Genomic DNA, 12124 nt, shown 5'->3' with positions numbered 1-12124 from the left:
GAACTCCTTTACTAGCATGCAAGCTCAGGTACTGATCAATCTACAAAACAAATGGACCAGAATGAGAAAATATGAAAAGCAAAGGCACATACAATCAGGATCACTGGCTATCTATCTACACATATAAGGAATCCTCTAGACTATATTTGAGAAGTGATTTTGCCACATGTCTTCTCTACAATCATTCTCACAAAAAAAATTGTGACGTGGCTATTAAGATTGATGACATGTCATATGGTTAAATATGACATGGACAATTATATTTAATGCTAATATATATTTTTGGAAATCTTTTTAGAATATGGCAGTAACTCATATATTACATTTAATATTGATTTATATTTTGGTAAACTTTGTAGAATATGGTAATAACTCATAAATCATCACTAAAATAAATATATTCAAATATGATATTTTGAGTTATATAATTTTACTTTTATAATAATAAAAATTTTATTATCTAAATTTTTTTTAAATTTTCTGAATTAAAAAAATAAATCGTAATATCATTAGTTTCTTTTAGATATCTACAAATTATATAAATATTATTTAGTTTTAAATTTTGATAACTATACAATTTTATATGATTTTTAGTAATTTTGTACAAGTTGATATAATAATTTAACCAAATGAAATAAATAATTTTTGTTTATCTAAGATTTTAACTTTATATATATACATATATATTCTTAAATATAATTAAAAAAAAATTCTCTTAATTTTATGCTTAATTAATGATATTTATATTAATTATTAGTCAAAATAATAAAATATATAATATTAATAAATTACATTTTAAAATATAAAATTCAACTTTTAAAAAATTCATCACTACACATGGTGCATGAAAACACCTAGATTAATAATTGTGACATATCTACTAAAATTGATGACATGTCTTATAGATTAATATGACATGGACAATTATATATAATGTTAGTTTATTATTTTGATAAAAGTTTTAAAATATGGTAATAACTCATATATTATATTTATTATCGATTTATATTTTTGGAATTTTTAAAAATATGGGAATAACGCATAAATCATCATTAAAATAAATATATTCAATTATGGCATTTCAAATTTTGAAATATCATTTAAATTAACAATATTTCAAAAATATATACATATTTTTAGAAAATTATAAAATTAAATCATAATATCAAATTAAATCGTAAAATCATTAGTTTCTTATATATATTTACAGATTTTATAAATATTGTTTAATTTTATTTTTTGACAATTCTGAAATTTTACATATTTATTTAATATATTTAATTAAAATAAATAGATAGAAAAATCTACCTAAGATTATAATTTTAAATATATACATGCACATTCTTAAATATAATTCAAAATAAACAAAATTGATTTTATCTTAATTATAATGTTGAGTTAAATCAAATTTATATTAAAATATTGATAAGAAAAAAGAAAATCTATAATATTAATAAAAAATAAATATAATTTATATTTATCTTTTAAATTTTAAAATTCTTTTACTAGTAAATAAAAAGAATAGATACTTACTTTCGTGATTATTAAGATAGATTCTATTTGCTGCCACAGGATGATCAAGCTCTTTACGAAGGTCAAAGCCATGGCTCAAACCAGCACTCCCAGAGATAGACTCGGCCTCCAAGCCTTCCAAGGGTAGAAAATGCCTCACTGTATGGTTGGTGTTCTTGGATTTAGATAGTTAGTTTTCTGTAACTTGTTATAATCTTTTATGAAAAATGCATTGCTCTGATTGTTATTGGTTTTTGGCTTTAAAAACATATATTTAAAAAAAAAAAGAGAAATTGATCTTCAATCAGACTCCTTTTAAGTCAAATATGATGTTTCATCAGTATTATGAATCTTTAGAAAAGTTGATAAATCACTGAGGTTGTAGAAGTACATTTATTACTGAGGTTGTAGAAGTACAATGTTTACATATTCTTTCTGTGTTCAATATACACTGAATAAAGAACGAGATATTTTGAAAGAGGTTAAAGTTGAATAGCCTAAGAGGTAGATTGCTTTATAGACCAGTTACAAAACTTGCAGGGTCAGAGGAATAAATGAGCATATTTTTGTGGAACATTGTCACAACACATGAAAACATAAGAATGTAAATTCATACCGAAGCTTTAACACATTTCAACTAAATCAGGAAATCAGATTTGATCACAAAGACAAGTAATATCGAAATCAAACAATTAAAAAAGAGGTGCAAATGAAATAAGGAAAGCTGGCTGATGATCATCTTGTGTTAGCGTAAGGAAACGTCAATGCCTTTGCTGAGTTCATCAAGCTTTGTCATTCGCAGTTTCTCGCTTTCAGTAACAAGCTGTACAGATTTCACGCCGGAAAAGAATCAGAAAACAATGATCGTAATAAACAGAAAATACAAAAAAATTGAGACAGAATGTTTCACCTCAACTAGCTTGCTAATGTACATAGCTTTCTCTTTGTTCTTTTCGTTGTATGCTTCAAGTGCTTCTTTGAATTCCCTCTCCTGTAAAAAGAAAATAACAATTAAGACAGGAATCTTCAAGAAAGATAAAGAGTAATGAACATCTTAAACACACATGCATTCATTACCTTCCTTTGACAACTCTGTCCTAATGGCTTGAGTTCTCGATTAATAGCATCGACTCTTTTCCTTATCGCGGAAACCTCCTTACGCATTGGATCGGTAAGAGCTTCCAGCTCCTGAATTTTTTTGACAAACACAGCTCTCTAAAAATGATTTGGCTAAGTTCTTGAAAATGTTAAAACCAAACTTACTTCCCGAATCTCGGCTAATCTCCTTGCAGCTTCCTCAGCGAGTCCAAGCTTTTTCTGAACCCTATCCCTAACCTCCATCTTCCTCCTTTCAATCTCATCTTCTTTTTCCTTATACAAAGCTAAAGCAGAGCGTGAAAGCTCCTCTTCTCTGTCATCTACCATGGGGCTTCCATTGATGCTTATGGTACGTTGAATAAATGGTGATTGTGGCTGCTCCAACATCTGTCTTGTTGTTGTCATTGCTCCTCAGATCTTTCTTCTCTCCCTCTGTAAAGAAGATGCCTTGTTATATAACCCAAGACTTGGCTTTAAGAGCCTATCACAACTCATTAATATGTTGCTTCTGTTTCTTTAGCTTGTTAATGGTGTATTACAAATGTCAAATGACCAATAGACCCACATGGCCAACCAGGGGCGGTCCCAGAAAAAAATTTATGTGGGTTCAAAAAGGTTCACAATGTAGTTGAGGAGAATCGAACTTGACTTTTGTGGGTTCAGTACTGCATTATCTAACAAACTAGGCCACAAATGATCATTGGAAATAGCCCATAAATTAAATTTTTGTTACTTTTTGTGGTGTCAAGTGACACCATTAGTGCTCAAGTAGGTCCGCCACTGTGGCCAACACACCATTACTGATTAACACATCTAACTTAGAGACTTAAGAGGTCAAAGAAATTAATTTTAATATGATTTAACATTAACTTGGTTCAAAGAAAAGAAAGGAATACCATGTGGGGCTAAACCTCTTGTAGGTTAAGTTGTTTCTTCTCAATTGGTAATTAACAATTTTTATTGAGTTTGGTACATTTGATATAGGTAGTTAAAATGTTATTCTCACTGTTTGGTTACAAATCCATAGATAAGACAAAGATATGTTTAGATAAAGTTGGCACATGTATGGATTGGGTCCAGATTAGAAAATAAATATTAGGTGTGAAGTTGAAGGCAAAACAGAAGACAAGGATATTGTAATTTACAATTGAGTTTTCATGAAGATCAAACTGAAAATAACAGACAATAATATATTTCTTTTGAAAAGAAAAAGCCAGAATAAAGATGTTTCGCCCAGTGGAAAGAAGAGTGCTTGTAACGGAAGATTTCTTGTAATGTGGAGGAGACAGTAAAATATGGGAGTACTGTCAACTGTGGCTGAAACTTATGGGAAAAGCAATTGTTCACATTACAATTGTTCATTATATACATGCATACATATATATCAGCATAAATATTGATTCAAGAAAAAAAAATGAGCATAAGAATATTAACAATGGTTAGACGTTAGTGTTCTCAAACGTGTTCTGTTGCTTTGTTATATTAGTACTTGAGCGAAATTAATTAAGTTTTATTCTTCAGAAAATAACACCACTAAAAATATAAAACATGAAAACCCACACTCTTCTTGTTGAGCAGCTCTAGATCATTTTCTCTTTTCTTTTCTTGTGTTCTAGTTTCTCTTTCTTCTTTTATTTTTTTTTTTTTTTTAAAATGAGCATAAGAGTGTTAACAATGGTTGGAGTATGATGCTTTAAAAGCATTTCCAAAAAACTATCTATATTAGAGTTTACAAAACTCTATATTTGAAATTTCAATATATTTTTTTTTAAAATAAAATTTTAAATTTAACTTCAAAATTATTTATACTTTATTCCATAATCTTTATATTTGTCATAATTAATGTAGATCCATACTTTTATAAATAACTAGAACATATATAAAAAATAGTACAACAATATTAATTAATAAAACGATATAAAAATATAAATAGAAATATATAACTAAATATTAAAATACAAGAAAAATACTATATTCTCTTAAATTATTTATGTAATGATCTATCTTCGGCTATACAAAATTAGTTATCACCCCATATTCACTGTATTTATCATAATTATTTTTGGCTAAAAGCTTTTTATTTGTTTAAGCTCTCCAATTGTAAACCAAATTTAATTAAAATGTCAATCTTAAAAAATATATAAATAAAATATATTTGAAACAAAATATGGAGTCATATTAACTGTAAGTGGTTTTACAAAGTATTAAAAAGTATATATATTATAAGGGGATGAGTTTTACAATAAAAAATTAAACCAAAAAATTTACTGGATTAATTAAATTTTCGTGTGGACAAAAAAAAATCACCTGTAGTAAATGATTCAAAAATTGATTTTTATGTTTTATTAAATGATTCAAAAAAATTGGTTTTGAGGTTGAATCATCTTCAAGCAAATGCATATGGGTGATAACTAATTTGGGAAACAATCAAAACTGCTTTCCGGTGAAGCACGAGAGATTCAGATTCTCTATTTTAATAATACAAAACTAGATTTTCACCCGCCCTTAAAAGGGCGGATATATTTTTCTGTTTTATATTTTAAAAAATAAATTTGTATTTGTGTTTTTAATTATATTTGTGTTTTTGTTTGTATAATATTTTTTAAAATAATTAATAAGAAGTTTTAATAATTATATTAAAATAGTTGGACTACGCCTATATCAATAGGTCATGATAGTATTGATTTTAAATAAATTATTTATACACAATTTTAGTTGGTAATTTAGTTTTAGCATAGGGATATTCCATTTACTAAAATCGTGGTATAGTTAATATTCTGTGTAACTATAAATATAGTAACTACATTCAAAATATTTTTTTATTATAATTTATTATATAATGGTAAATTATTAAAAATCATATCATTATATTATCATGTAAAAATCTAATGGTATTCGACAATCATATAGATGCATTGGTCTATGTTCTAAATGACTAAATATATAAAAACTGTCATCATGAAACTTATTATAAAATTATTATGGTATATGATGTCAATAGGTATTCTATGTAACATCATATACATATGTAATATATATTTTGTGTAATATATGATAATCTAGTATGATGAAAATGGACAAAATATGAATTAACTATATTTGTTATGTTCAGTTAATGATTTGAAGAGAATCAAAAACATTTAAAAAAAAAAATCAAAAACGATCATCTATGCTAACCTGCTGTCCAATTAGAGTCGGTGGTCATAAGAACAATCATGTATTTCTTCTAATAGTTGATAATCGTAGGTTTAGTTTTAATATAATTTTGGAATATAACACGGTTTAGTTTCATTAGACCATATTAGTTAAGTTTAAGTAAACCGGTTGTATTATCTAAGTAGTGTTTAATAATATTGTAACAAACGTGAAATGTCCAATATTTAAGTAGGTTAGTAACAATTTTTAAATGGTCCAAATTTTAAATGACAACTTTTAACAGTAGATAAATTTAGGACTCTAAATTAATAGAGTAGATTCTTTACATCTAGGAGTTTCTGCAATCAAATTGTTATTTAATACGTATAAAAATATGTAGAATGGTTTATCCAAATAAATTTCTACAATAATTTTACCATATACAGTAGTAACTATTAAATTAGTTTCAGAAAAATTAAAATAAAAATACCCTTTAATTTTTTTGATCGACAAATAGATCAATTTATTAAAATTCCTGCATTTTATTTATTTGTTCCATTATTTATTATTTTATTTTTATGTTTGTTGTGTATACCAAGAAAGTAAATTTGTCAAATGGCAATACTTTAGTATGAACTAGGAAGCATATTGTTTTAAAATATGTTAAATACATTATAAATCCCATCTTTCCCTTCATCTAAAGGGAACAGGAACATATTTTCTGAAAAAAATTCAACATACAAATGGAAAGTAATATATTTTGTTTATTTAGTCAAAAACTAGGTCTATGTTTTGGTATATTAAAGGCCCATACAATTAGTAACAATATATTTGGGCCCAATAGTTATGATTTTTAGCCCATTTATAGTCTCCTCCACCTCATGTTCATTTCTGCAAGCGATTTTTCATCAGCAGCCAGACGCACTTTGCCGATCTACCCATCAACGAGGTTTCTCTTCCTCTATTATCTTTTTCGATTCGTGTAGCAACCCACAGTCTCGAGGTCGTATATGGGTTCTAGAGATTTTGTTACATTTCTCTGTTTTTGTAGGATCAGGATTTGGTTTTGCTTCTCTGCCTACTTTATATATATATATATATATATATATATATATATATATATATACACGTTTTAGCTACCATCATCTACAGGTCGTATGTAATTATCTTTAGAGATATGTTTTCGTTTCTCAGGATCCCTTCCATTTTGCTATATCAGTGTTTTAAGTCTTTGATTCTCAGATTTGCCGGTTAATAACCCATTTAATCTATAAATTGTTTTTATAACTCTTGGTTTAATCTAATACTTGATTCTCAGTAGCATATGGTTTATGTTGAGTTATGTAAACATAGAGTTGTTTTTGCATTGTATTAACGATAATGATGAAAAAGTAATGTGAGTATATGTTTTTTTAGTGGCGGCAGATGTTTACCTTCCGTAGATGTTAATAGTGTTTTCATGTATTTTTTTTTTTTTACACAGGAGGATACTTACTTGTTCATAAAATGGCAACCAGAAGCGCTTTCAGATTAGTGTCTCGCAGGTTCTCTAACGGAAAAGTTCTTAGCGAAGAGGAGAAAGCTGCTGAGAATGTTTTCATCAAGGTATTATTTTTTCTCTCCCCTTAGATTCTTCAAAAGGTAACTACTTTCCTTTTGTTATGCTGCTGATGATGATGATGAAAACGTTCCTTGATTCTATCTGTCTCTATTAAAATTGTAATCCTTTAAGCGAAATTTTCATCTACTTTCCTTTTATCGTTCCCTTCTCTGCTAGTTAATATTTGGTTTTTTGTTTTAAGGAAAGTTATTTCGTGTTTAATTATAAGAGTTATTTTTAACCTTATGGCTTCCAGCTTGAACTATAAAACTCCTTTGATTTACGCTTTTTTCTGTTTAAAAGTCATGTGCTGTTCCGCTTTAGCTTGGTTATGTAATGACTATATGGGTTTTCTCCATCATCTTGCTGGAAGATAATCTCCTAAACTAGCTACATTGGTATTGCAGAAAATGGAGCAAGAGAAGCTTGAGAAGATAGCTAGACAGGTAAAATGATTCGTTTTTCATAAGTGCAAGTGATCTATCAAGTAAAATAGATAAAATTGACAGTCAACGTTCTAATGAACTACTAGGGTCCGGGAGAACAAGCAGCAAGTGGAGGAGCCAAGGCTAGTGGTGGTGGTGGTGGAACATCATCAGCTGAATCAGGGCCAAAAGTGTCAGAAGACAAGGACAGAAACTATGCGGTTGTGGCAGGTGTGGTCGCTGTTGTTGGAGCCATTGGTTGGTATATGAAATCAGGTGGAAAGAAGCAGCAGCCAGAGGTTCAAGAGTGAAGAATGATGGGAGTAGCGAGTGAATAAAACAGAGAGTGGTATCTTTTACTAATTCCTCTCTTATGAGAAACTTTGGAATGGCTACTACTCTCTCTTTTCTTTTGGTTTTGGTTTCCAAATCTTTTTCGGTTTGTTGACATTTAGTTTTGGAACCTTAACTACATAAACCTTCTGCTCTGATCAGAACAAGTGAAAATTCTCAAGAGTGAATAACCCAACATAGATATGCCGACTTGGATTGAAATTGTTGTTAAGTGTAACTGATTGTGACAAATGACTAACCAAGATCAAAGGAGGCAAATATTAGATGGAAAATGATCTCAAAATCTAACATAAATGCCGAGTTGGATTGAAAAAGGGATTGTTCAGGTTTAAACGATGAAGGCGCTAAGATCAAACCGTATTTTATGTAAATGCAAATGTTATAAAGGTATAAAAACAAGAATTTGAAGAACAGATTATGATTTAAACTAAAAAAATCTCTTGAGAGTTGCAGGAATATCAAAAAGATAGCCATCTGGTACAAACTAAGAAAAAACAACATAGAGGTTCCAAAGGGTTTAACACAAACTGAAAAAGACGACAAAAACAGAATGCGGACAAGCATTACTCGAAAAGACTGAAACCCATGTCATCATCGGATTCTTCCTTCTCTTCTTTCTTCTCTTCCTTCTTGGCCTCAGCCGCAGGAGCAGCACCTCCTCCACCACCGGCTGATGGAGCAGAGGCCATGGCAACACCACCACCACCGCTTGGAACAGAAGCCAACTTCTCCCTACCAGCAGCGATCAGTTCGCACAAGTCTTTCCCGTTCACTTCCTTCAACAAAAGCTCAATCTGAGAGTCTTCAGATTCACAACCAACTGCAACAACGAAACAAAAAAAAAAAAACATATGTCAACAATCCATTACTTTCTTTTTCACAACACAGTTCCATTTCAACACAATAAGTATCACTTCCAGCATAAAAAGCCCTAACATAACCAGTGCTAAGCACACAACTTAGCTAACCAATTCACTCTAGCAGACGAATCTTATATACTTTTAATAATTTGACAAAGCAAGAACCAACCAGATCCGAGGATACTCTTGACATCGGCACTGGTCGGGGAAGCTTTTCCGCTCAAAGCAGCGAGCAGGTACGCGGCGACAACCTTCATTTTCTGATAATAAACACAAGAGTTATTATGTAAGAGATTTTTTCAACGGATCAGAAATGCGAAGAATTAAGGCCAATTTGACATAGGATAGGGAGGAGCTTACAGAAGAAGTTGATGGAGATCTCGAAGGAGGAGGAAAGCTCACGAGTGTTTTTGAAGACGGCGACGAATAAGTGAAGGGAAGGTCTTTGATTTATATAGAGTTAGTTAGGGTTTTGCTGTGTTTCTTCTCTATCTTTATCAATGTCTCCGGTTCATTTCCAAACGGCCCAGTTATTTTCCTAGCCCAAATGTATATGGGCCTAAAGTGAAGTTGCGGCCCAAAAGCCTTTTAAGATGTTATCCAGTTTTTCTAGTTCACACGCTCTCTCAGACAGAGAGAGAGAAGAGAAGATAGAGAGTAGAGACCACCACCATGCCTGTGTCCGTACATTCCGTCATCGCCACGAACCTAGTAGCAGCAGCTTCATCATCTAATCGGTTTTACCGCAATGTTTCGCGCCGTCGAATCGGTTCCAGCTCCGTGGTGAACTGCTCGGTGGAGACGACGAAGGAGGCTGAACGGTGGGCGAAGCTGAAAAACGGGAACGACTCGCTCGAGGTTTGCAGAGTCGTCAATGGAATGTGGCAGACGAGCGGAGGATGGGGAAAGATCGATCGAAACGACGCCGTCGAGGCTATGCTCCGGTACGCCGACGCCGGTCTCTCTACTTTCGACATGGCCGATCACTGTAAGTATATAATAGCTAATAGAGCTAGTGGTTGAAGATTTTTTTAATAGCTTTTGGATATTTAAAATATGTTTTAACTTGATGTGAAGATGGTCCTGCAGAAGATCTCTACGGCATTTTTATCAATAGGGTTCGTAGAGAGCGTCCACCAGAGTATTTGGAAAAGGTTAAAGGGTATGTAGAGTGACCGTTGGGGACGAAACTAATATTACATGATGTGGTTTCGGGCCTGGAGGATTAGGGCTTAGGCCCTATCCTCCTGGTAATTATAAATAAAAATGTAGAGATCAAAACTCAATTTCAAGCCATTTGGATCAGACTTTTGTGTAATGATGATTTAGGGTGTTGTGTGTTATGATGCAGTTTGACAAAATGGGTGCCTCCTCCAGTGAAGATGACGAGCAGCTATGTTCGTCAAAACATTGACATATCACGGAAGAGAATGGATGTGGCTTCTCTTGATATGCTTCAGTTTCACTGGTCTTTCTTTCTTTCTCTCTCTTCTTTATTATGACTCTGTCCTCTGTTGTTATTTGCTAATCTGAGGTTTTGGATATTAGGTGGGATTACGCGAATGACGGTTATCTTGATGCATTGAAACACCTCACTGACTTAAAAGAAGAAGGTAAAGGTCTATAAACAGTTGTTAATGTTTTCTCCTCTCCCTTCTTGTGATTTATCATTTTTGTACTGTTGCAGGTAAGATCAAGACTGTTGCTTTGACAAATTTTGATACAAAGAGACTTGAGATCATCTTAGAGAATGGAATCCCTGTTGTTAGCAATCAGGTGATTTTCGAATATCATTTATCTTTCTTTTTTTTTGTTTTCCTTGTAGGTTCCTTTGTTGTTTTGTTCATGTTGTGAAAATTCTTTCCAGGTGCAACACTCCATTGTAGACATGCGTCCTCAACAGAGAATGGCTCAGCTTTGTGAGCTTACTGGCGTCAAACTTATAACGTAGAATCTCTTCTTAACTCTCGTTTTGTTTCCTTCCTATTTAACAACTGACTTGACAACCACACATCATCTGTCTTTCGAGTGTAGATATGGGACAGTAATGGGTGGTCTACTGTCAGAGAAGTTCCTTGATGCCAATCTAACCATCCCTTTTGCTGGCCCTAGTTTGAATACTCCTTCTCTCCAAAAGTACAAAAGGGTATGTGTTCAATGTTCTCATCATATTAGTTTTATGGAATCATTCTACTGTTTACTTTATTTATCTCTTTATTAAGATTCTTGAGTGTTAACCTTTACAGATGGTTGATGCATGGGGAGGGTGGAATCTATTCCAAGGTTTGCTTCGCACGATGAAGAGCATAGCCACAAAACATGGAGTTTCTATTCCGACCGTGGCCGTGAGATACGTACTAGATCAGGTATTCTTCCTTAGTCCTCACATCACATGGATGTGGATTGCTCTTGACACTTAAAATCCAATCTGGTTTATTATTTGTTCTGAAAGTTTTGAAATCTCATCGCAGCAAGGAGTTGGTGGATCAATGATTGGGGTGAGGCTAGGGTTAGCTGAACACATACAAGATGCAAACGCTATATTCTCATTGGTATTGGATGATGAAGATGTGAATAGCATACAAGAGGCTACCAAGAAAGGTAAAAATCTTCTTCAAGTGATTGGTGACTGTGGAGACGAGTACCGACGTGCCTGATCTTGTAGAATACCGTACACATGTACTCAAGTCACAAGATCTGTGTTAGGATTCGTATATATGAGTTCAATACTTGACCAAATTTGAGATGGTTTAAATGGATGTATTACCCTATTTTGACTCGAACGGTCTCAAAAACTAAACTATGTATTGTACTATTGTTACATGGACTAAAACCTTAAAATATATTAAATTTAAAAGTATTAATCTTTTAAAATAATTATAAAGCGACTGAGATAAAATTAAGATTTTCTTCTTTTTTTCTTAAAAATATGTTTATACTAAGGGTTTGATTGGTATAACATTAGCATACGCATTATGCTCGTTAATATTCAATTAACATTTATTACAGAAACATTTATAATAGCATTTTACAAGATGCTAAGGGCATCTCCAATCCAACTCCATTTTTTCCTCCAAAATAGAGTAAAAGTGAAAATGGAGTAAGAAATGCTCCAACCCAACTTCATTTCCCACTCCATA

The 12124-nt window shown here is 31.7% G+C and overlaps 4 protein-coding genes across 6 annotated transcripts; 2 read left to right on the top strand and 2 right to left on the bottom strand.

Annotated features, from left to right (window-relative positions):
• Positions 1–2101: 2101 nt before the first annotated feature.
• On the bottom strand, positions 2102–3098 carry LOC108809578 (uncharacterized). The gene is made up of 4 exons (XM_018581719.2): positions 2776–3098; positions 2590–2700; positions 2423–2503; positions 2102–2335 (listed from the first exon to the last, which is right to left on the bottom strand). The coding sequence occupies exons 1-4, from the start codon at positions 3013–3015 to the stop codon at positions 2258–2260; spliced, it is 510 nt and encodes a 169-aa protein (XP_018437221.1). The 5' UTR covers positions 3016–3098; the 3' UTR covers positions 2102–2257.
• Positions 3099–6541: 3443 nt separating this feature from the next.
• LOC108805767 (uncharacterized protein At2g27730, mitochondrial) lies at positions 6542–8286 on the top strand. 3 transcript variants are annotated; one of them, XM_056988834.1, is made up of 4 exons: positions 6542–6694; positions 7229–7350; positions 7753–7791; positions 7878–8286. In XM_056988834.1, the coding sequence occupies exons 1-4, from the start codon at positions 6592–6594 to the stop codon at positions 8079–8081; spliced, it is 468 nt and encodes a 155-aa protein (XP_056844814.1). In that variant the 5' UTR covers positions 6542–6591; the 3' UTR covers positions 8082–8286. The 3 variants fall into 3 exon arrangements, with proteins under 3 accessions (XP_056844814.1, XP_056844813.1, XP_056844815.1); XM_056988833.1 differs by having other exon boundaries at positions 6577–6748; XM_056988835.1 differs by having other exon boundaries at positions 6619–6695; positions 7226–7350.
• A 240-nt stretch (positions 8287–8526) lies between these two features.
• On the bottom strand, positions 8527–9485 carry LOC108836909 (60S acidic ribosomal protein P2-2). Its single transcript, XM_018610002.2, has 3 exons — positions 9345–9485; positions 9154–9244; positions 8527–8944 (listed from the first exon to the last, which is right to left on the bottom strand). The coding sequence occupies exons 2-3, from the start codon at positions 9239–9241 to the stop codon at positions 8688–8690; spliced, it is 345 nt and encodes a 114-aa protein (XP_018465504.1). The 5' UTR covers positions 9242–9244; positions 9345–9485; the 3' UTR covers positions 8527–8687.
• A 120-nt stretch (positions 9486–9605) lies between these two features.
• Positions 9606–11844, top strand: LOC108836911 (flagellar radial spoke protein 5). The gene is made up of 9 exons (XM_056988832.1): positions 9606–9972; positions 10062–10146; positions 10336–10452; positions 10533–10597; positions 10672–10760; positions 10852–10931; positions 11019–11130; positions 11231–11350; positions 11456–11844. The coding sequence occupies exons 1-9, from the start codon at positions 9657–9659 to the stop codon at positions 11639–11641; spliced, it is 1170 nt and encodes a 389-aa protein (XP_056844812.1). The 5' UTR covers positions 9606–9656; the 3' UTR covers positions 11642–11844.
• Positions 11845–12124: the final 280 nt, after the last annotated feature.

This window comes from Raphanus sativus, chromosome 6, assembly GCF_000801105.2.
Source record: "Raphanus sativus cultivar WK10039 chromosome 6, ASM80110v3, whole genome shotgun sequence".
Taxonomy (NCBI): Eukaryota; Viridiplantae; Streptophyta; class Magnoliopsida; order Brassicales; family Brassicaceae; genus Raphanus; species Raphanus sativus.
Note: the sequence above shows the minus strand (reverse complement) of the source record. Positions and strands in the feature narration are given on the sequence as shown.

Excerpts from the sequence above, each read along its gene's own strand:
- LOC108805767 (XM_056988833.1), top strand. The coding sequence starts at position 6,592 with ATGATTTTTAGCCCATTTATAGTCTCCTCCACCTCATGTTCATTTCTG. Across the intron at positions 7,351-7,752 it reads CTGAGAATGTTTTCATCAAG|AAAATGGAGCAAGAGAAGCT; the intron begins GTATTATTTTTT and ends TTGGTATTGCAG. Across the intron at positions 7,792-7,877 it reads TTGAGAAGATAGCTAGACAG|GGTCCGGGAGAACAAGCAGC; the intron begins GTAAAATGATTC and ends ATGAACTACTAG.
- LOC108836911 (XM_056988832.1), top strand. The coding sequence starts at position 9,657 with ATGCCTGTGTCCGTACATTCCGTCATCGCCACGAACCTAGTAGCAGCA. Across the intron at positions 10,761-10,851 it reads TCCCTGTTGTTAGCAATCAG|GTGCAACACTCCATTGTAGA; the intron begins GTGATTTTCGAA and ends AATTCTTTCCAG. Across the intron at positions 10,932-11,018 it reads ACTGGCGTCAAACTTATAAC|ATATGGGACAGTAATGGGTG; the intron begins GTAGAATCTCTT and ends TTTCGAGTGTAG.
- LOC108836909 (XM_018610002.2), bottom strand. The coding sequence starts at position 9,241 with ATGAAGGTTGTCGCCGCGTACCTGCTCGCTGCTTTGAGCGGAAAAGCT. Across the intron at positions 8,945-9,153 it reads CAAGAGTATCCTCGGATCTG|TTGGTTGTGAATCTGAAGAC; the intron begins GTTGGTTCTTGC and ends TCGTTGTTGCAG.
- LOC108809578 (XM_018581719.2), bottom strand. The coding sequence starts at position 3,015 with ATGACAACAACAAGACAGATGTTGGAGCAGCCACAATCACCATTTATT. Across the intron at positions 2,701-2,775 it reads GATTAGCCGAGATTCGGGAA|GAGCTGGAAGCTCTTACCGA; the intron begins GTAAGTTTGGTT and ends AAAAAAATTCAG. Across the intron at positions 2,336-2,422 it reads ACATTAGCAAGCTAGTTGAG|CTTGTTACTGAAAGCGAGAA; the intron begins GTGAAACATTCT and ends AAATCTGTACAG.